The sequence below is a fragment of the Bos grunniens genome, chromosome 20, assembly GCF_055505025.1.
Source record: "Bos grunniens cultivar Pamir isolate PY7600 chromosome 20, Bosgru_T2T1.0, whole genome shotgun sequence".
Taxonomy (NCBI): Eukaryota; Metazoa; Chordata; class Mammalia; order Artiodactyla; family Bovidae; genus Bos; species Bos grunniens.
The window spans coordinates 731,528-753,692 of record NC_141184.1 but is presented as its reverse complement, the minus strand read 5'-3'; the positions used below and the strand labels follow the sequence as shown (position 1 = coordinate 753,692).

At 65.5% G+C, this 22,165-nt stretch overlaps 1 protein-coding gene and 1 long non-coding RNA gene across 4 annotated transcripts; one reads left to right on the top strand and one right to left on the bottom strand.

The window, feature by feature from the left end:
* Window positions 1-936: 936 nt before the first annotated feature.
* TERT (telomerase reverse transcriptase) lies at window positions 937-18,710 on the top strand. 3 transcript variants are annotated; one of them, XM_086362427.1, is made up of 16 exons: window positions 937-1,719; window positions 1,825-3,157; window positions 5,203-5,398; window positions 6,455-6,635; window positions 7,969-8,148; window positions 8,728-8,883; window positions 11,452-11,547; window positions 11,949-12,034; window positions 12,761-12,874; window positions 13,327-13,398; window positions 13,786-13,974; window positions 15,004-15,130; window positions 16,474-16,535; window positions 17,025-17,149; window positions 17,440-17,577; window positions 17,954-18,710. In XM_086362427.1, the coding sequence occupies exons 1-16, from the start codon at window positions 1,138-1,140 to the stop codon at window positions 18,055-18,057; spliced, it is 3,741 nt and encodes a 1,246-aa protein (XP_086218553.1). In that variant the 5' UTR covers window positions 937-1,137; the 3' UTR covers window positions 18,058-18,710. The 3 variants fall into 3 exon arrangements, 2 of the variants coding, with proteins under 2 accessions (XP_086218553.1, XP_086218554.1); XR_015149123.1 differs by lacking the exons at window positions 6,455-6,635; window positions 13,786-13,974; window positions 15,004-15,130; ... (2 more) ...; window positions 17,440-17,577; window positions 17,954-18,710 and having other exon boundaries at window positions 13,327-13,548; XM_086362428.1 differs by lacking the exons at window positions 11,452-11,547; window positions 11,949-12,034; window positions 12,761-12,874; ... (5 more) ...; window positions 17,440-17,577; window positions 17,954-18,710 and adding an exon at window positions 9,011-9,108.
* Window positions 15,015-20,354, bottom strand: LOC147350020 (uncharacterized). Its single transcript, XR_015149126.1, has 5 exons — window positions 19,747-20,354; window positions 19,453-19,628; window positions 19,085-19,255; window positions 16,370-17,310; window positions 15,015-15,124 (listed from the first exon to the last, which is right to left on the bottom strand). It is a non-coding gene; the product is annotated as an uncharacterized LOC147350020 (long non-coding RNA).
* Window positions 20,355-22,165: the final 1,811 nt, after the last annotated feature.

Below are 22,165 nucleotides of genomic sequence, written 5' to 3'. Positions count from 1 at the left end.
AGTCTCCCTACCTCGGGCTTCCCTTGTGGCTCAGCTAGCACGGTACTAATCACATAGCTTGCTTCTTCTCCTTTTTTAACTGTTATCCATGCTGGTTTCTAGTCGCTGGAGAAGAACACACTTCCCAAGGCTACGCCCAGTCCCCCACTGGCGGAAACAAGCCAGCTTGAGACCTCGCAGTGCTCACATGGCGAACTTCCAGGAGAGCCACCCACGGTCCCAAGGGTTACCAGCGGGGCAGACCCGAGCAAGTGGGATGGACACAAAACACCGCTGGTGACGGAGGGAGAGTGGAGGCCTCTTTAAATGCTATGGCCACGAAGAAAAGTAATTGCTGACCAAGTTTTGTAATGTTATGAAATATTAACCATTTGTTCAGCCATTCAGTGTTGCGGAACTCAGGTGTATCATTTGTGCAAGCCTCCCAAGACCCAGAAGCTTCCTCTTTCTACTCAAACATCCTGCAAGCGTCTGGGTTAGGGTGAGACGTCATTAGGGTGACTGCTCTGAACCGTGCCCTTGGGCCTGGGAGGGTCTCTGTGGCTGGGCAGGAAGGTGAGGCCCCTGATCCTCCTGGGGCTGTGAGCCTCTGGGCAGGCCCTTGACCCGTCTTGGTCTTCGTGGTGCTTGTAGAGGGCAGGGTGGCTCTGGGTGTAAAGGGAGCCATGAATGGGTGCCAGGAGCCTGCAGGTGGTGCCCCAGGGAACCCGTGGCTCCACTTCTCCCCTTCCTTTGCCCTACCCATGGGATGGGTGATTAACAGAGAACTGGTCTGAGGATTTCCGTTTATGGTGAGAACCACGGAAGATCCCGCAAAGAGAAAGTACAGCCTGGAGCCAAGGAAACCAAGCCCGCAAGGCAAGTGCTGCTGCTGCCCGCTGCCCACCACCCGCTGCCCGTTGACCACCGCCCGCTGCCCGCTGACCACTGCCCGCTGACCACCGCCCGCCGCCCGCCCGCGCCGGGGAAGGCTCCAGGAACTCCCCTGAGGAATGGTCGAGGATGCATCTGCGCCCCCTTGGTTTCCCCAGGCCCGCCAGGAGGGGCGGTGGTCCATTCTCTTCTTCGCACAAAGTTACTCATTCGCTGCCATGAGCCCCTTCTGGACCCCAGAGCATCATCCCTCGCTGCACGGTCATGGCCCGGGTGTTAAAGCAACCAACCCGAAGAACCTGCTCCCCGGGGACGCCGAACGCACCAGGCCCCCCCAGGGACCCCGCGTTCTGGTCCTCTCCCTTGGTACCACAGAGCCTTTCCACTGTGCGACCCCTCGCGCGACCCCTGCGCCCTGGGAGGGCTGGCGGCGCGGGGCGGGGGAGACCGCCCGGGAGCAGCCGCGCGGAGGAGGCCGGGTCCTCGTCGTACCTGGGCGCAAACACCGGGCCCCCGTCCGCGGCCCCGAGGGCGCGCAGGGGGCGGGGCTGCGGGCCTCCGAGACCCCGCCCCTTCCTCCGCCCGGCCCCGCCCCTTCCTCCGCCCGGACCCCTGCTCCTCCGCGCGATGCCGCGCGCGCCCAGGTGCCGGGCCGTGCGCGCCCTTCTGCGGGCCAGCTACCGGCAGGTGCTGCCCCTGGCCGCCTTCGTACGGCGCCTGCGGCCCCAGGGCCACCGGCTTGTGCGGCGCGGGGACCCGGCGGCCTTCCGCGCGCTGGTGGCTCAGTGCTTGGTGTGCGTGCCCTGGGACGCGCAGCCGCCCCCTGCCGCCCCGTCCTTCCGCCAGGTGGGCCGTCCCCGGGGAGCCTGGGCGGGGCCGGCGGGGTGATAGCGGAGGGGGTGAGGGAGGACGTCCCCGTGTCCCCAGCGACTCACGGATTGTCTCCCGCAGGTGTCCTGCCTGAAGGAGCTGGTGGCCAGAGTCGTGCAGAGGCTCTGCGAGCGCGGCGCGAGGAACGTGCTGGCCTTCGGCTTCACGCTGCTGGCCGGGGCCCGCGGCGGGCCGCCCGTGGCCTTCACGACCAGCGTGCGCAGCTACCTGCCCAACACGGTAACCGACACGCTGCGCGGCAGCGGCGCCTGGGGGCTGCTGCTGCACCGCGTGGGCGACGACGTGCTCACCCACCTGCTGTCGCGCTGCGCGCTCTACCTGCTGGTGCCCCCGACCTGCGCCTACCAGGTGTGTGGGCCGCCGCTCTATGACCTCCGCGCCGCCGCCGCCGCCGCTCGTCGGCCCACGCGGCAAGTGGGCGGGACCCGGGCGGGCTTCGGACTCCCGCGCCCGGCCTCGTCGAACGACGGCCACGGGGAGGCCGAAGGACTCCTGGAGGCGCGGGCCCAGGGCGCGAGGCGGCGTCGCAGTAGCGCGCGGGGACGACTGCCTCCAGCCAAGAGGCCCAGGCGCGGCCTGGAGCCCGGGCGGGATCTCGAAGGGCAGGCGGCCCGCAGCCCGCCCCGCGTGGTGACACCTACCCGAGACGCTGCGGAAGCCAAGTCTCGGAAGGGCGACGTGCCCGGGCCCTGCCGCCTCTTCCCGGGCGGCGAGCGGGGTGTCGGCTCCGCGTCCTGGCGGCTGTCACCCTCGGAGGGCGAGCCGGGTGCCGGAGCTTGCGCTGAGACCAAGAGGTTCCTTTACTGCTCCGGCGGTGGCGAACAGCTGCGCCGCTCCTTCCTGCTCTGCTCCCTGCCTCCCAGCCTGGCCGGGGCGCGGACACTCGTGGAAACCATCTTTCTGGACTCGAAGCCCGGGCCGCCAGGGGCTCCCCGCCGGCCGCGCCGCCTGCCCGCGCGCTACTGGCAGATGCGGCCCCTGTTCCGGAAACTGCTTGGGAACCACGCGCGGTGCCCCTATGGCGCGCTGCTCAGGGCGCACTGCCCGCTGCCGGCCTCTGCGCCCCCGGCGGGGCCAGACCATCAGAAGTGCCCTGGTGTTGGGGGCTGCCCCTCTGAGAGGCCGGCCGCTGCCCCCGAGGGCGAGGCGAACTCAGGGCGCCTGGTCCAGTTGCTCCGCCAGCACAGCAGCCCCTGGCAGGTGTACGGCCTCCTGCGGGCCTGTCTTCGCCGCCTGGTGCCCGCCGGCCTCTGGGGCTCCCGGCACAACGAGCGGCGCTTCCTGCGGAACGTGAAGAAGCTCCTCTCCCTGGGGAAGCACGGCAGGCTCTCGCAGCAGGAGCTCACGTGGAAGATGAAGGTGCAGGACTGTGCCTGGCTGCGCGCGAGCCCAGGTGAGGCACCCGGGGGAGGGGTCGGGGGCTTCTTGGTAGCTCCCCATCTCAGTTCTCGGCCTCTGACCCAATCTCCCACCCGTGGATCCCGGACTTCATGGAGGTTCTGGGCCTGGGAAGGGGTAGTGGAGAGGGGGACTCGCAGATGGCAGGTGGGGCACCTGGAGCCCCGGTGGGCGTGGCTGCGGGGGTTCATTATCCCTTTCTGACCTCAAGGTTAGCTGCCTTGAGCTATGCTCCCTGATAGAAGTGGGAACTGGGCTGAGAACCCCCGTGGGTGGGGTTGGGAGGTAAGGCTTGGGGTTCCCCAGCCAGCTCTGGTCAGCCATCTGCAGACCCAGTGAGTTCTACTGTGCGTCCACCAGGCCAGGGCCACTGGCGGCCGGTACGAGAGGACCGTGTCCTTGACTGAGGCCCCGGGCTGGGTGGGCACAGAGGGGAGAGCTGGCTGCCGGCCGGGTCCCAGGACAGTGGGCAGCTGCTGGGGTGCAGCGGGACCTTCTGTGAAGCTGGGCCTTTGGGGTCCCTCCCCATGTGGCGGTCTGGGTTTGATGTGGGGCTCCTCCCGTGCAGCCGCGGCCCTGCATGTCCGCAGGGCAGAGCCAGGAGTGGCAGGGCCAGCCTCTTCCGTGCACTCCCGAGTCTGACCCTAAACTCCTGAGAGCCTGGCATCTGGAAGGAGGTGATGGCAGTGCTCTGGAGCCAGGTTTGGCCGCCTCGTCGACTCGTGCGTCAGCTTTTCTCATGAGCGTCTGGTGCCTCTCTTTACCGGAGAGTCTGTTTCCCTGCCTCACCACGAGGCGGTTTCCGTTATCTAGTTTTTAACTTCAGCCTCTCCTGTCCTGTGAGGACGCGTAGCGTACGTGTCAGGTCACAGCGCTGAGCCTTCCCGACCGCGCCTGGCGGTCTTTGCGGCTGCCCTGAGTCTTCCCGACCGTGTCTGGCGGGCTTGCCGCAGCGCTGAGTCTTTCCGACCGCGTCTGGCGGGCTTGCCGCTGCCCTGAGTCTTCCCGACCGTGTCTGGCGGGCTTGCCGCAGCGCTGAGTCTTTCCGACCGCGTCTGGCGGGCTTTGCCGCTGCCCTGCACCACACTCCTCTGTGCCGACCGGCGAGTCTGGCTGCGTCTTTCCCATCTCCCCGATTTGCCTGCTTTTCCTGTGTCTTTATTCCGTTTCCTGATGTGCATTTTTTCACGTGTGTGTGGGTGTCTCGTCTAGAATTAGATTTGTGTTCTCCGTTGCCCTCGGGATGGTTTCCTTCCAACTGTAGCCTCGCGTGTTGGGGTCAGATCACAGTTGAACTGTCTCCCCGCTCAGCCAGCCATGGCTCAAGGTAGACGTTGCTCTCACTGCTCCCTCGGTCAGTGTGGGCGTGGCTTCACCCCCTCCTCTTTCCTTCGCTGGCTATTCACCGTCCTGCCCCAGACCCACCTCCGGGCCCCCTTCCTTGTCCTCTGAGCGGGCTTCGGCTGGTGAGGCCCCGGCTCTGTCGGCGCTGAGGCCCCTGTGGCACAGCGTAAACCACAGAGGGCCGCGGGGCGTGTGTCTGGAGCCAGCAGCATTGGGCATTCCTCAGCCCGCGACCGCCTCTGCATGCCCCCCGTGTTCAGCCTGCAAACCCCCGGGCATTTCCAGCCCCTGCAGCCCCGTGGCGATGCCTGAAACTGCAGCGCAGCCCTCCCCAAGCCCCCCGTACGGACAGCAGCCCCGGCTCCCCCGGTCTGCGTGCTCAGGGACAAGTGCTGGGGCTCCGGGTCCACGTTGTCCGGCAGGAACATACGTGAGCGCCATGCCTCATTCAGAGTCTTACAGTAGCCACAAGAGAAAAGTAAAAAGAAAGGAGAACCTCACTTAAAAACATTTTCTATCAAAGCGCAGAGATCCGGTAGCATCTCTTTAGCCCGTGACCCGGGGAAGCTCCTTGCCGAGTTACCCGCCTTCTCCTGTGCCCCTGCTCCGAGTTGCCGTGGACTCGGAGGCCGTGGGCAGCCGTCCCGGCCCACGGTGGGCAGCGTGGAGGGTGAGCACCGGTGTCTCTCCTCCCAGGGGCTCGCTGCGTGCCCGCCGCGGAGCACCGCCAGCGCGAGGCCGTCCTGGGTCGCTTCCTGCACTGGCTGATGGGCGCCTACGTGGTGGAGCTGCTCAGGAGCTTCTTCTACGTCACAGAGACCACGTTCCAGAAGAACCGGCTCTTCTTCTTCCGGAAGCGCATCTGGAGCCAGCTGCAGCGCCTGGGCGTCAGGTACGCAGGGGGACGCCCGTGCCCGCATGCTCGGACCCACCTGACGCCGGCCGCCGGGGGTGGTGGGGGCACCATGAAGCAGGCCGCCCAGGGGCTGAGTGCCCGCGCGGCGGCCACGAGCCCTGTCCCCACCCGCCATCTGTGTCCTCTGTGAAGGCCTGGGTGGCTGTCAGTGGACGGGGACCCAGCCGGGACAGGTTGGGGGGCCGCCTGAGACACGAGCTGGGCCTGTCCAGGCGCCCCGCGAGAGGGGTCCCAGCTGAGCGTCTGAGCAGGGGAGGTGCTCTGGGTCAGGAGCAGAGCTGGGGTCCCCGAGTCAGGAGCTAAGTGGGGGTCCCCGAGCACGTGGGCCAGGGTCCCTGAGTCAGGAGCTAAGTGGGGGTCCCTGAGTATGTGGGCCAGGGTCCCCAAGTCAGGAGCGGATCAGGGGTCCCTGAGCACATGGGCCGGGGCCCATGTCCTCCGGCATCTGGGGAGCCTCTGGAGGCCCTAACCGTGGGTCTGAGTGAGGGCACCCCATTCAAGCATTTCCTGGCATGTAAACTGAGGTGGGCAGCCCAGCTCTTCTTGTGGGGCCCCTGCGGCCTGTCCCCCACCTGGTGGATGCTCGAGTCCCACCATGGGCTTCCTTTGGGGCCACCAGCCCGGGGAGCATACTGCCCATAGTGGCCAGGAGGTGGGAGGACCCCTGCCCATGCTTGTGGATGGTTTTAGGGTGAAGGCTGAAGCTTACGGGTGACAAGGTGCCGGCTGGTCTGTGGGGAGATGATTCTGCTTCTCCTGGGGGTTCCACCAAGTACCCCCTGCCTGTTCCAGGAGGAGGACATGGGGTCCCTGCCCACCAGCCTCCTTCAGACCCCAGAAGCACTTGGTGGCCAAGCTGCCCACACCCACTCCAGACCCCAGGGTCTCCCCAGCGAGCCGTCCTGTCCAGTCCTGGTCAGAGCTCTGTCCACCAGGAGCCGGGCATGCCGGTCATGAGCTCTGCCCACTGCATGGGCACGGGCGCCCACCAGGCTGACCTACCCTGGCTGCCCGCGGGCACCTCTGTTTCAGACAACACTTAGACCGTGTGCGGCTTCGAGAACTGTCAGAAGCAGAGGTCAGGCAGCACCAGGAGGCCAGGCCGGCTCTGCTGACATCCAGGCTCCGTTTCGTCCCCAAGCCCGGCGGGCTGCGGCCCATCGTGAACGTGGGCTGTGTTGAGGGCGCCCCGGCACCGCCCAGAGACAAGAAGGTCGCTGCTCGCGTTGCTCTGGGCAAAGTGCATTGAAACCCAGGTCCAGTGGCTGTGGCCAAAGTCCCAGGGTGTCTGGGGGCCGCGGTGAGGTCCTGGGGAGCCAGGGGGCGTGGCCGGAGGACTCCTGGGTCCAGAGAAGGAGCTCCCAGTGAGGCCTGTCCTGCGGGGTGCCAGCTGGGCTCCGAGACCCCGCTGTGCCCCCCTGGCTCCTGGAATCCCCCAGGGCAGGGGGGCAGTGTGCTCTTGGGGTGCCGGGGCAGAGGGGTATGTGACATCTGTCACCAGCCTGCCAGGGTCCCCAGGACTTCACCCCTGTGCTTGGCCCCTGTGACTGTCCCCCCGCACCACCCCCTCACCGCCACCCCTGCGTCACCAGCAGCTCCCGCCCCTGCCAGAGCCCCCTGCAGTGATTGGGGTGATTCTACCGTTAGTGACAAAGAGAAGCCATCACTACTGGTGGGGGCTTGTCCACGAGCAGTGAGGCATTGCTCACCCGCTGTGAGGGTGCTCCCCCAGGAGGCAGCGTCCCTCTTTGCTGGGTGGGGGGACCAGGTGAGGAGAGGGACCCAGGGTGTGGCTGGTTGCCATTTCCACAAGTGGTGTCCGTGATCCCAGGATGGGTCCCTGGGGACACTCTGGGATCTGAAGTGGGCGTGGGCAGCTTGGCCATATGGTCTTTCTGGGGTCTGAGGGGGGCTGGTGGGCAGGGGGCAGCAGAGAGCAGGGGACCTTCGCCTTGTCCCTGGGGGCTGTCTGACCCGAGTCCCCTTGGGGATGGTCTCTGGGGGCTGTCTGACCTGAGTCCTCTTGGGGACGGTCCCTGGGGGCTGTCTGACCTGAGTCCCCTTGGGGATGGTCTCTGGGGGCTGTCTGACCTGAGTCCCCTTGGGGATGGTCCCTGGGGCTGTCTGACCCTGAGTCCCCTTGGGAACGGTCCCTGGGGCTGTCTGACCCTTGGTGTTCCCTTGGGGACGGTCCCTGGGGCTGTTTGACCCTTGGTGTTCCCTTGGGGACAGCCCCTGGGGGCTGTTTGACGCTTGGTGTCCCCTTGGGGATGGTCCCTGGGGCTGTCCAACCCTGAGTCCCCTTAGGGACGGTCCCTGGGGGCTGTCTGACCCCAGTCCCCTTGGGGACAGCCCCTGGGGGCTGTTTGACGCTTGGGGGCTGTTTGACGCTTGGTGGCTGTTTGACGCTTGGTGTCCCCTTGGGGATGGTCCCTGGGGCCGTCTGACCCTGAGTCCCCTTAGGGACGGTCCCTGGGGCTGTCCGACTCCGAGTCCCTTTGGCCATAGTTGCTCTGGTAACACTGCCATCTGGGCTGGGCCCGCAGGTGCAGCATCTCAGCTCACGGGTCAAGACGCTGTTCGCGGTGCTGAACTACGAGCGAGCTCGGAGGCCTGGCCTCCTGGGGGCCTCGGTGCTGGGCATGGACGACATCCACAGGGCCTGGCGGGCCTTCGTGCTGCCCCTGAGGGCCCGGGGCCCAGCCCCTCCGCTCTACTTCGTCAAGGTGGGTGCCCGTTGCCACCCCTATGGAGAGAACCGGGCCTGCAGGTGACTCTGTGGGTCCGGCCCCGCTGATGTGGGGAGTGACCACCTCCTACAGCCCCATGTGTGCCGCGATGGGTCACCCCTGGTAGAGTCACATCCATGTTAAACGTGACTCTCAGCTTCTCCTGTGAGCTGCAAGACAGGGAGGGGGCCTGGCTCCCAGGGCAGAGGCTCTGTGCCTCTGGAGTACTCTGGGAGTGCACCCCACTTCCCTGGGGCTCCTGCCCTCAGGGATCCCCTCCAGCGAAGGAGACACCTACTCAGACCCCTGTGCCGGGTGCCCTGTGTCATGCCCTGGTCGTCTGGGACACCAGCCTGCAGCTCAGAGAGGGCACGCAGGCTAGTCCTGGGGGTACTCAGAGTCCAGGGGTGTGGGGTGTCTCAGAGAGAGCCCATGGGGGCAGGGATGGGGGTACAGGGTCTCCCCATCCCTCATGTTCGATTCACCCCAGCATCCGCTGATGGCAGGTCAGGACGAGCCGGACCCAAAGCTCGGGGTTAGAAGTGAACGTGTCCTCAGGCCCCTGTTCCCGCATAGGTGGACGTGGTGGGGGCCTACGATGCCCTCCCCCAGGATAAGCTGGCAGAGGTGATCGCTAACGTGCTGCAGCCGCAGGAGAATACGTACTGCGTGCGCCACTGCGCCATGGTCCGGACTGCGCGCGGGCGCATGCGCAAGTCCTTCAAGAGACACGTAAGACCCACAGGGCCAGTGCAGTGCGGGGGGGCGTGGTTGCGGGGGCGGGGGGCGCACGGTCAGCACTGTGGAGCCCCTAGGACTACTCTTACCGGTATTCCTGTCCGGTCCGCCCCTCCCCTAGGCCTGACTGCACGTGAGCTGCGCAGAGCGGGGGACCCGGGCGGCAGCAGAGCCACACGGGTGTCCTGAGGTGTTCCCATGGCCACGCAGCAGGACCATGTGTGTGTCCCTTGGCGGGGGGGCGGGGCGGGGGGGCGTCCTGCCTGCGACTCGGAGGCTGCGCTGCCTTCTGCACGCACGTGCATCATGGGGTGGGCGGCGGGGCACTTCTCCCCCCAGGGATGGGGGTCTCAGGCCAGGAAGGGCTGGAAGAGGACGCGGGCTCTGGGTGGACCCCGAGGCCATGGGGGCTCCTAGCGCTTGTCCCCCGCCCAGAGCAGCGTGTGTACCCGGAGATAGATGTGGGTGGGCTCCCGGGAAGCGCTGGGGAGTGCGCACAGAAAACCTGGGCCCAGGCACCGCTGAGCGTGTTTGTGAGTCCAGGGTGTGTGATGCAGGGAGCTTGGGGGGATCTTGGGCGTCTGACACGGGTCAGGCAGCACCCGCAGGACGCCCTCCAGGCCCCCTCCTCCGACAGGCAGCAGGCTCACCTGTCTAACCTTGTGATACATGCAAGCAAGCTCCCCCTCCCGTCTGGTTTCGGGTGTCTGGGGCCGTTGTGGCGGCCTCTGATGCTATTGGGTGAGGCCCGGCCTTCCGCCGGGTGGGCGTTTGCTGGTTTGTGCCCGGATGTGGATCCAGGCGGTTGCCAGCACCCCTGTGATGCGCTGTTTGTGGAGACAAACCCTCGTCCCAAATCCCGTGGGCAGATTCCAGGCTTGTGTCATTTTAGGAGACGTCACCTGAGAGGTGCCAGGTGCGGCCCTGCGGGCCTCAGGGGGTCCAGCGGGCCGTGTTGGGAGCCCGGAAGGGCAGGGCTGCAGCTTGTGGCCCGGCAGCCCGGTGGGACCACACAGGCCCGTCTCTGGGACCAGGTCCAGCAGACCGGGCTCTGGGCACCTCATGTGTCAGCTGCCCGGCTGGCACGTCCTCTGGGGGAATTGGGGGGCACCCGTCCAGTCTCCCCACGTGGGGCCGTCTGTCTCCTTTGTCGTCTGAGGGGATGAGCCCATGTTCTGGGGACAAGCCTCTGGGCAGTCATGGATGCTGTCTCAGCCTAGCCTTTGCCGTCGCAAGCGGAGTCTCCGTGAACAGATGTTTTTCATTTTGACAGACCCAGCTTCTCTGCCGTTTTGGGCTGAAACCATGTTGTGCCTGCACCGCCCGCCTGCTGGCTGCCTGACCCCAGTGCTGTCGGGATGTTTGTTATTCGAGCTGCCACGTTCAGGCGGGGCTGGTTTATCTTAATTAGTTAATTAGGCTGCCCCAGATCTTAGTTCCAGCGTGGGGAACGTGGGTCCCTAATCAGGGACTGAACCCCGGCCAGTGCCTTGGGAGCTTGGCATCCTGGCCCCTGGGCCGCAGGGAAGTCGCCGGCGTCTGTTCTGAGCCCGTCTTTGTGCTGGCGCCTTGCTGTGCTCCGTCTCTGCTCCAGGCTGGGCTCCTCCAGGCCGGTCTTCAGACTCACTCGTCTGCTCTTTCCCACCTTTAGTTCTAAGCGCGTCTAACCAGGCCTTAAGTTCGCTGGCCTGTTTTTCAGGTGTAGAAGTTGGTTTTTCTCGCAGGTTCCTGGTCTCTGGTTAAGTCCCTCCGCTTTGCCTCTGTTTTGTTAGCAGTGTTATCTTGACTGATTTTAAAAATTCCAGAAACTTGGCGCCTCCCCAGCCCCCGGGCAGGTTTCTCATCTGTCTGTCCTGTGAGAGGTTTTGGTCACACCTGGGCCTGTTTTTCCACAGAGCGCCAGACTTTGTGATTAGGAACTTTAACGTGTGGGTTTGTGAGTTCTCCAGGGTGGGTGGTGTTTCCCTGACAGCGGAGCTGTGACCTGAGTCCTGCAAGGGTTCGTTGTGGACAGCGTGGCGTCTGGCCTGCCTCACTTCCCCTTCCCCGGTGTCCACTGCGAGGGGCCCCCAGGCCCAGCCCCCTGGCTGCTAGGACACGTGCTCGGCTCAGCGTGGCTCCTGGGGTGCCTGAGTGAGGGTCCTTGCTCTGCAAGCCCCCCGGGGGTGCCGTCAGTCCTTGCCCCTTCAGTTCAGTTCAGTCACTCAGTGGTGTCCGACTCTTTGCGACCCCACGGACGGCAGCACGCCAGGCCTCCCTGTTCATCACCAACTCCGGAGTTCACCCAAACTCCTCCTTGCTGCTTCGTGGCCCAGAACCCCATAGTCTTTCTGCTCAGTGGATCCCGGCCTTGGGGAGAGGTCAGGGGAAGGCACGATGCACCCCAAAAACCAAGACCCCAGCCCGTCTGTGTCTGCACCTCCCCGGCACCCCCAGCGGCCCGGCATTTTCTGCCCGGTCACAGTGGCCGTGGCCAGCCCCCCAGGCTCTGACCCCCATCCTGAGCACCCATGCTGTCTGGGGCGGGGTGTCCACCCGCCTCACCCCGTCCTCGGCCGGCAGGTGTCCACCTTCTCGGACTTCCAGCCGTACCTGAGGCAGCTCGTGGAGCATCTGCAGGCGATGGGCTCCCTGAGGGACGCCGTGGTCATCGAGCAGGTGGGTGTGGGCACCCGCCTCGTGGGCTGGCCAGTGTAGACACGCCCCTGCCTTTGGGCACCTCCTCCTACTCCCGGGCCTCCCGCACCCCTGCCGTCCGTGGCCCCTCTGCGCTTTGCTGCCCGTCTTCTCCCTCCATTTTGGCCTTGAGTACACAAGAAGGCGTGCGCACCTCCTCCAGGAGGGCAGAGGGCTTGCCCCACAGACCCGCCCCCAACTCAGCCCTGTGGGGACGCACTTCCTGCGTGAGCAGATTCCCCAGCGGGGCCTGGGCCCTCAGGGCTCCCTGCTGCCACGCGGGGCTCCCTGCCGCCTCCCTCTGGGTGCGGGCCCCTGCCCCCGGGCCACATGCCGGCCCAGAGCAGCGTCCACTCCAGCCCCTCGCCCACCTGCCTCTGCAGAGCTGCTCCCTGAACGAGCCTGGCAGCAGCCTCTTCAACCTCTTCCTGCACCTGGTCCGCAGCCACGTCATCAGGATCGGGGGCAGGTAGGTCTGGGCCCCGCCTGCCCGCTCAGCGCCCAGGAGGCGTCCCAGCCCCGTGGCCAGGGCGGCAGCACACGGCCCTCCACTTACGGGACGTGCTCAGGTTCAGAAGGCAGCTGGTCGTTCTCTTAACGTGTGTGAAACCACATCTGCTCTGGTGGCGCCTGTGTGAGACCCCTCTGGGTCCGGGGGTCGCAGGGGTCCAGGGGGCTTCAGGCTCGTGGCCACGGCCATCTCAGGGGTTGTGAACGTGCTCCAGGCTCAGGGAACTTTCTGCCTAAAGGATGTACCTTTGTTATTATTACATTCCAAGTAACTACAATGCTTATGGCAAGGCAGTTCCAGTAAAATATAAACTCATACGTACTTCTGGGGAGGCACGCCTGCTCACTGTACAGCAGGGCGACTTCTGACGAGAGCACAGGTCTGCACACACGTGGACATGGCACCAGGGGGAAGAGATCCTCCTTTGCGGGAAAGGCCTGGAGCCTGACTCCTCCCCAGGGCCACCACCCCTCGTGGAGCGGGGTCGTGCCACGTGTGGCCGGGCAGGCGTGTGGCAGGGCTTCGTGGGGGGTGTGACAAATGTGTTGATCCGCATTCCCCCAGGTGGGAGTGGTGTGTGCACCCCTGTGTGTGCGTGTGGCTATGTCTGTGCATGTGTGTGTATGACGTGAACGTGAGGCTCGCCGTGGCCGGCCCACCTGCTGACCACATCCTGCCCCCCAGGTCCTACATCCAGTGTCAGGGGATCCCCCAGGGCTCCATCCTGTCCACCCTGCTCTGCAGCTTCTGCTACGGGGACATGGAGAACAAGCTCTTCCCTGGAGTCCAGCAGGACGGGTACAGCCTCCGGGCCAGTGGGCACAGCCAGCCCCGTGGCAACGGGCAGGCCCCTTGGCAGCGGGCGCACCCCCGTGCTGGCGGGCGTGGCCTTGTTGGGGCCCCTCTGTTTCTGGTCTGGGGTGCAGGGGCTGCTGCACAGGGCTGGGGGGTGGTGCTCGCAGGCCTCGAGCAGGGAGTGAGCATGGCTTGCAGCGTGGCCAGGGCATCTGGCCGGCACCAAGCCCGTCTGCTCCCAGCCCGACTGCTGGGCCCTGCTCGTCCCAGCCGGAGCCAAATCCCACGGACAGTGGTCTGTGGTTGGCTTCTCTGGAGAAGGTCACTTTATTCGCATCCGGCTGAATTCAGACATTAAGCCTTGCAGCGTTCACCAGCCCCCGGGAGGGCGCTGTGTGTGGGCATACGGCGGTGGTTCAGGGTCTGCCCTCACTGTGGGGTCTCTCCATGCCCAGGGTGCTTCTGCGCCTGGTGGACGACTTCCTGCTGGTCACCCCTCACCTGACGCGGGCCAGAGACTTCCTCAGGTGAGCCCCCTGTGTGTGCTTCTCTGCACGCACCTCCCAGCACACGTCCTGCAGGCGTGTGAACACGGTCCTCCCGTGCGTCCCTGCGCCTCTGGGGAGCGTCCTGCGGTGCAGTCCCAGGGCTCCAAGAGCCTGGCGTACAGTCCCAGCGTCCACTCACGCCTCAGGGCTGGTCCTTGGGGCGCCTCTGCCACCAGCCACCCTGGCCCCTGATCACGAGCAGCAGGTCGCTCCGCAGAGCCGGGCCGTGTCCAGCCTTCCGCGGGGGCCCGCGGTCCCAGCCCACCCTCAGCGGCCCGCCTGCCTCTCTGGGTGATGCTGCCCAGCGCCCCCGAGACACCCAGTACAGCCCTGTCCGTCCAGCGCTCACACGGCGCCCGGCCTCAGGACGCTGGTGCGCGGTGTGCCTGAGTACGGCTGCCAGGTGAACCTGCGGAAGACGGTGGTGAACTTCCCCGTGGAGCCCGGGGCCCTGGGCGGCGCGGCGCCCCTGCAGCTGCCGGCCCACTGCCTGTTCCCCTGGTGCGGCCTGCTGCTGGATACCCGCACCCTGGAGGTGCATGGCGACCACTCCAGGTGAGCGACGGCCCCAGGCCCTGGGGTCAGAGGCCACACGGTGGGCGGCGGGCACCGGCTCTCCGAGGCAGCGGTTTTCCGAACGTTTTTCATGAAAGGAAACCATATAGCGGACTCGGGCGCGAGCGTGTTCCCTGGGGAGGCGTGTGGCTGTGACCTGGAGAGGCAGGACCTGCTGGACACGAGCCCCAGGTCTCACTGGGCTCTGGGGTTCGTGGTCCCCTCTGGTCCGTCGGGGACAGGGCTTCGGGGCACGTGGTCGGCTCTGTAGGTCCCTCCCTGGCCGATCCCTCCCGCAGCCTCTCCGGGGCATGTGGGTGCGTCTGCGCCCCCAACCCCCACGTGGTCACCCTCTGTGTTCAGCGTTTCAGCGTCTCTTCCTGGGGCCCCCGTCCCAGTGGATTCGGGCCCCCCTTATGCGCTCTTTGACCTTAGTCACCATTTCAAAGGCCTTGTCCCTGAACGGTCGCGGGGGCGGGGCTCAGCCTGTGAGTTTGGGGATGCAGTTGAGCCCCTGGTGGCCCTCTCCCCTCCCCCCACCCCGCCCCGCCCTGGGATGGTGCAGCGAGCCCCAGGCTTTACACAGACGTGGAGGCCCGAGGAGCACTGTGGATGCAGGCGTGTCCTCTGCTCTGTGAGTAATGAGCAGTTTCAGGGCACTGCTGGATGGGGCTACCCTGTCCTGTGGTGCTAGCCCAGTCCTGCTGGGGAGCTGGGGGCTGCCCCCGGCCCCTCGCCGGGCGCTCCCTCGTGGGGCGCTCCCTGGAAAGACGAGGGCGCTCCCTGGGCGGACGCTTTGCGTCTGCGGTTCCGTGTGTCCACATGCTGCTCCCGACACCCCCTCGCGTGTCCACACACCGGCGAGTCGTGACCCGCCTACAGTCGTGCCTGGCTGCCTGTGAAGCTGTGACCGTGTGGGGGACAGGCAGCCTTCCTGGCCAATCAGTGTAGCCGAGGGGCGGGACATCCGAGTGTGGGTCAATATGGGGTGGACACACGTGCTTCCCAGGACCCCATCCTGTCTCACAGTTACGCCCGGACGTCCATCAGAGCGAGTCTCACCTTCACCCAGGGCTTCAAGCCCGGGAGGAACATGCGTCGCAAGCTGTTGGCGGTCTTGCAGCTCAAGTGCCATGGGCTCTTCCTGGACCTGCAGGTGGGGGGCGGGGCCGTGGGGCACGGGGGCAGCTGGCACCCCATGTGTTATAGATCCTGGGGGGGTGGGTGTGCGGGTGCACGCCTGTGTGTGAAAGGACATTAGTCATCACACGTGTATGTATGACCGAGCGTGTGGGTGTGCGCGTGTACCTGTGTGTGAAAAGGCATTAGTCATCACACACGTGTATGTATGACCGAATGTGTGGGTGTGCGCGTGTGCCTGTGTGTGAAAGGGTATTAGTCATCACATACGTGTGTGCTCATGTATGTATGACCGAGCGTGTGGGTGTGCGTGTGTGCACCTGTGTGTGAAAGGACATTAGTCATTACACACGTGTATGTATGACCGAATGTGTGGATGTGCGCGTGTGCCTGTGTGTGAAAAGATATTAGTCATCACATATATGTGTGCTCATGTATGATTGACCTAGCGTGTGGGTGTGCGTGTGTGCACCTGTGTGTGAAAGGACATTAGTCATCACATTTGTGTATGTATGGCCGAGTGTGTGGGTGTGCGTGTGTGCCTGTGTGTGAAAGGATATTAGTCATCACATACGTGTATGCTCGTGTATGTATGACCAAGCGTGTGGGTGTGCACGTGTACCTGTGTGTGAAAGGATATTAGTCATCACATATGTGTGTGCTCATGTACGTATGACCGAGCGTGTGGGTGTGCAGGTGTGCCTATGTGTGAAAGGGCATTAGTCATCACACACGTGTATGTATGACCGAGCGTGTGGGTGTGCGCGTGTGCCTGTGTGTGAAAGGACATTAGTCATCACATACATGTGTGCTCGTGTATGTATGACCGAGCGTGTGGGTGTGCGTGTGTGCCTGTGTGTGAAAGGACATTAGTCATCACACACGTGTATGTATGACCAAGCGCGTGGGTATGCAGGTGTGCCTGTGTGTGAAAGGACAGTCATCACATACATGCATGTATGACCGAGCGTGTGGGTGTGCGTGTGTGCCTATGTGTGAAAGGGCATTAGTCATCACGTACGTGTGTGCTCATGTACGTATGACCGAGCGTGTGGGTGTGCACGTGTGTGCAGCTGTGTGCATGCATGTGCCCACAGCCCTCACCCAGCAGTCCTCGCCTGGCCCCTGCTTGTCCCCGTGGGGCTGGGCTGTCATCCTGCCAGGCTCCCGCCCTCGCCCTTCCCGCGGGCCTGGCCGCCTCTGAGGGCCCCGGGGGACCTGGTGGGTTTCCCCGGAGATGCCTCCGGGTTCTTACCAGGGCGACCCTTTCTCCTGCTCCGCTTGATGTGGCCGTAAAGCAAACTCAGGAGTGCAAAGCCAGAGGCGCCACCAGCGTTTTCTCCTCTTTTCTTTCTGAAGGTGAACAGTTTGCAGACGGTCTTCACAAACGTTTACAAGATATTCCTGCTGCAGGCCTACAGGTGCGTCGGGGGGGGGGGGGGGGGGGGCCGCAGTGCCGCGCTCGCCCGGGGCGGCGGGGGCACGCTGCTCCCGGTGCGAGGAGGCAGCCCGTGTCCTCGGGGTCCTCGTCCACCCTGGAACGCTTCTCTTCCCCAGGGAGCACTCGGGGGCCTGGCCGTAGGGGTCGGGGCGGGGTGAGGGCTGCAGGGCCAGGCGGGGCGGGTCAGAGAGCAGAGGTCAGTGCCTGCAGTGTCCCCCAGCCCTCAGGTGCCCCCAGGAGGGGCAGCGGGAAGCCGCGCCAATCAGCGCAGACCAGCTTCCGGAACATTCCCCGCCCTGGGGCCATGTCCCCCTCCAGAAGCTGAGCCGGGGCGCAGGCAGCTAACCGTGGAGTCCGGGGCTCATCCACCCTTAACGGGGACCCCGAGCCAGGCTCAGCCTGAGTGGTCTCCCTGGAGCCCCTCGCGGGCAGCGTGGGGGGCGTGTCCTGACGGGGCCACCGCCCCCAGGTTCCACGCCTGCGTGCTGCAGCTGCCCTTCAGCCAGCCGGTCAGGAGCAGCCCCGCGTTCTTTCTCCGGGTCATCGCCGACACCGCATCCCGCGGCTACGCCCTCCTGAAAGCCAGGAACGCAGGTGCTCGGGCGCCCGGGGCTGAGGGCCCGCGGGGGGCGGGGACTTGGGCTGCACGCCCCCCACGCCCCGCGGTTGAGCCCCTTGTTTGTGGAGGTTTCTTGGAGAAGTTGAAGAAAACACCTCTGTTGTCAGAATTCCCCGGGCTCCTATCGGGGTGGCTCCTGAAACAAAATGGCTGTTTTACCGCCCCCCAACATTGTCCCCAAAACCGCACTGATGCTCTCCGCCTGCAGGGCCCCCGGGCTCCGGGGCACAGCGTCGGGCGGGGCCTCAGTCTCCTGTGTCCCCAGGGGCGTCACTGGGGGCCAGGGGCGCCTGCGGCCTGTTCCCGTCTGAAGCTGCGCAGTGGCTGTGTCTCCACGCCTTCCTGCTCAAGCTGGCTCGCCACCGTGTCACCTACAGCCGCCTGCTGGGGGCCCTCCGGACAGGTGGGTGTGGGCGGGCACAAGGTGGCCTCTTAGGCAGGTGGGTGGGTCCAGGAGTCCCCAGGAGCCAGGGTCACAGCCCTGCCCCGCCCAGGGCACACCCACCCGGGTCACGCCACCTCTCACTGTGCTTCTCGGGGCCTCTTCTCCCCGCGGCGTCTGCCCGCCAGCCCCCTACCTGCGTCCCCTCAGGCGCTGCCCAGCTGCCCCCGTGGCCCCGGGCATGATGGGTTGTCTCCCCCTGCTGAGGCTTGCACCCCCAAGCCTGCCGGCGCACAGCTGGCCCAGCGTGGGTGCCCGCGTGGCCTCAGCAGTGTGCCTGGTGAGCGGCGGTCTCTGGCATCCCCCGCGAGGAGCTCTGAGTCCAGTCCCCCCACAGCCCGAGCACGGCTGCACCGGCAGCTCCCGGGGCCCACACGGGCCGCCCTGGAGGCGGCGGCCGACCCCACCCTGACCGCAGACTTCAAGACCATCTTGGACTGACTGTCAGCCCTGCCCACAGCCAGGGATGGGCTCCGGAGCCCACGGGAGGGGCCCGCTCCACGGCGAAGCCTGGGCCCCCTCCGAGAGGCCTGGAAAGGGGGGCCGGCCCCACCTCCTCATGGGAGTGGGGCCGCTGCCCTGTGGCCCTCCAGAAACCATCCATCTGCAGCGGCTGACTGCCGGGCCCAGCGAGACGTGTGGGAGAGCCTGGCGGGGCAGTCAGGCGTCGGAACAGGGAGTTGGGGGGTTGTCACCCCTCTCCCCTGCCCTATAGCGAGGACACACGTCTGTCCAGCGGCTTGGGGGGCGCTCGGGGGCCAAGTGGGCCCTGCCTGCCGCTGGCAGTGCCCCTGCGCCCCGCCCGGCGCTCGGTCCACGCCTGTCTCCTCCACCCGCTGGGCTTGAAGTCCAGCCTGCTGGGCCTTCCCTGCAGTCGGCTGTTGGGGGCCCCGCCGTCCCCCATGCCCACCTGCCCCCCTAACCTCTGCGGGCAGCTGGTCCCCACCCAGCACCGGGCCGGGGTCATCTGCCCCTCCTCCTATCCCCCACCCCCACGTCACCGTGGCGAAGGAGGCCAGCGAGCCTCCGCCTGCCATCTCCACAGCTTGTTGCCGTTTTTCTCTGGATGTTTGTATTAAAGGGCGTGTCCGTCAGTACCGGGTTCTGTGGTTATAAAAATGCACACCCGCAGGGTGTCTGATGCTCCCAGGTCCCTGGCCTGGCAGGAGTTGGAGGGGGGTATCCTGGGGGCAGGGTGTGGCTGGAGGAGCCAGGGGATCGGAGATGATGCCTCTCGGGGCCGGACCAGTGCCCACCCTGCCTGCAGCAGACTGGTCATGCCCTATGCACACTCGGGAGACGGTGGACACGAACATTCTGAGGTCTAGGACACCTGACCCTGCCTGTCCCTTCACAGTGGGCCCCGGACTCCTCGTCTCTCCCGAGGGCCCATGGAGTGGACAGCGCGGGCCGTGGACACGGGTCCAGGCATGGGCCCGGTCCTCTCCCAGGGTGCTTGTCCCCTCACCTGTTCCCACGAGCTGGACCTGGGCAGGTGGACGGGCTTGGGCGGCAGCGCCTGTGTGTCCACGTGGGCTGCCCCCTGTCACCCGGGTGACCCTGCCTGTCTCCTTGTGGCTGCAGGGGCTCCTTTGCTCACGTGCCGTTCTGTCCACTGAGCTGGACTCGGGCGGAGTGCCTGTGGAGAAGCAGCAGAGGCCTGGGCCGGGGTGCGCAGAGAGAGGCTCCTCGGTGGGCACTGCTCGGGTCCCCGAGGGTGAGACCTCTGGGGGCCACATGGGGCTCGAGGCCAAGGGCTGTGCTTTGGGGGCCATATGGAGGGCCTGGGCAGACAGGTGACCCTGAGGTTGTGGAGAGGTGCGGCAAGCCCCTAACCTGGTGGTGGCCAGCTGTCCCAGAGAAGTTGTCCCAGGAGGGCTGGGGCTCAGAGGCAAGGGGCAGCTTTCAACCTGAGCCCTCTGGTGGGGAGCAGGGGGTGAGCCACATAGGTGCTGGGTCCCTGGTCCCCTGGTCGGGGGTGGTGAATCACACAGATGCTCCCCCCTGGTCTCCTGGGGGAGGATGTGAACCACACGGCTGCTGGGTCCCCAGTCTGGTGGGGAGTGAGCCACACAGCTGCTGGGTCCCTCGTCTGGTGGGGGGTGAGCCACACAGGTGCCCCTGTCTCACCTCTGGCTCAGCAGGTCTGGGCATGTGAATCTTGAAATCCCACACGCTGCTGAGGCTGCTCTGAGGGGTGGGGAGGTTGGAGGCTGCCCTGGGGACTGTCCCCCTTGCAGTGGCCCTGGGGCGTAGCCTTCAGTGGTCGTGGGGCCAGGGTCAGGGTGCTGGAGGTGGGTCAGGGGGAGGTGGTGGGTGTGCGACTCAGCCAGCAGGAAGAGGGTGTGAGGTTATGGAGGGGCCTGTGTGAGAGCGGGGGTCCCCTCTTCAGCGCCCTGTCGGAGGCCTCTACGTGCCCCTGGGCCCAGGTCTGTGGGGCACCCTCCCCCCAGGAGAATCCAGCATCAGGAGCTGTCGGTGTTGATCAGGACAACGGGCCTGGCCTGCCCTGCTCTGCTCTGTCCTTGCGCTTAGATCCCTGCGGGCATGAGAACAGGAAGGGCAGCTCAGGGTGCCACCTGGGCGGTTGGCCGCCTTGCGCCCTGTGCCCGGCACAAGCTCATCCTGATGACAGTGGCCGATTCCCGAGGCTCCCTTCTGGGGTGTTGCTGGCGGGGCCACGCACTGAGGCAGGGGCTGTCAAGTGAACCTTGGTCGGGGTCGTCGTGGGAGCGGCCCGCTGCCGCTGAGCGTGGTGCCCGGCGCTGGCCGGCCGTGTTTATGGCCGTCGCCTGTCAGCTGCCGCTGCTGCAGGCTGCGTCCAAGTGACCGGGTTGGTGCGTCCGTTTGTGATGGACCCAAGTCCAGGCGCACATCATAAACAGCGAGGGATTGGCCCCACCCGCCTGCCTGGCATGCCCGCCTGGCGGTGCCCCCTCTGGGGAGGAGTGACTTGCTGCTCAGCGTGCCAGGTGCTTCAGGCAGGGGAAGGTGACCAAGAACCCACAGCTGCGTCCTGCTGACCCCCACCTGCGGGCTCCCTGCGCCCCAAACCTCTTTCTGGCCTTTCCATAAAGGCCAGTCATCACTCAGCTTTCCAGCATCCGCATGCCTCTAAAACTCTGTCTACTAAATGCAGTTTATCCCGATTTTACTCACAATCACTTGTATTTTTCCTGAAGTGTAAAACCCTTGGAAAGGGCATATGTTCTGGTCGGGCTCAACTAAGATCTTGCTCTGATTTATCGTTTTTAAAACCACCGTGCGGCTCCTCAGAGTGAGACGTGAAAAGGATAGAATTCTGAGAGAGTCTAGTTTCCAGGCTTCCCTGGATCTAGGTGGGCTTCCCTGGTGGCCCCGATGGAAAGAATCTGCCTGCAATGTGGGAGACCTGCATTCAGTCCCTGGGGTGGAAGGTCGCCTGGAGAAGGGAACGGCTACCCACTCCAATGTGCTTGTCTGGAGAATCCAATGGACAGAGGGGCCTGGCAGGCTACAGTCCATGGTGTCGGAAAGAGCTGCACACAGTGGATCAGCTTTGACTTCACTAGCTCTAAACTGCATGTGAAGTAGATGCTCATGCGCCCCCAGGTCTGTGTGCCGCTGGGAGTCAAGGCGGGAAGCGAGTGAGAAGGAGGCAGGAGAGAAAGCAGGGCACAGGCCACACCCGGGGCCCCTGGCCCCATATGCCCACCCCCCACTCACCGCCGTGACCCTGGCACGTGCTGGCTCCTGGCCCTGGCATGCTCACTTGTGAAGGTCAGCATGGGGCAGAGGGCTTCCCAGACCCCTCAGCTCAGAGCCCTCCAAGTGCTGGTGGGAGGCAAGGTGGTGACCCCCAAATACGCACAGGGACCTGGACATCTGAACTCCAGAGTCCAAGAGCCTGTCCTGGACGTGGTGGGAGGGCATCACGGTGATTAGTGACCATCAGCTGGCCTGGACCCGCCTCCCAGGCGGGCTGGTGTGAGCCTGGGGTCCCTGCACGCGGAGGAGGGAGGCTGAGGTGGACGCCGTGTTGGTGCTTCTCTGGAAGAGGGGGCCCTGAGTCACTGAGGGCGGCATGGGGGTGAAGTGCAGACCCCGCCCACCCCATGCGGCTTAGGGCTCACTCCGGGGCAAACTTGCGTTGACCCGGCTATAATACCCACTCCTCTTAGGCATGCGGCAGTGACCGGCCCGTTTTCCGGGGTCCCAGGGCCCCAGCGCTGTGCTGGCCTCCCGCAGGGCCGTGTCGGAGGGCCTGGTTCAGCACCATGGACAGCACTCGCCTGCCTGGGGCTGGGCTCAGAGGGCCGCGCTCCCATCACAACGCGGAGGACAGGCTGGGTCTCCGGCAGCTCACCTGTGTGTCCAGGGCCCCTCAGGACTGTCCCCGGCTGGTGGAGGAGGTCCAGAGTGCAGGGAGGCGGGGGGAGGCGAGCGGGCCCCGGAAAGGGCAGGTCTTATCTGAGGCTGCTGGGAGTGGGGCTTGGTGCAGGGAGGGACCCATGCTCAGGAAGGAGGCTGGCCCTCCTCCCCTGGAGAGAATGGAGACCTGCGTGACCAT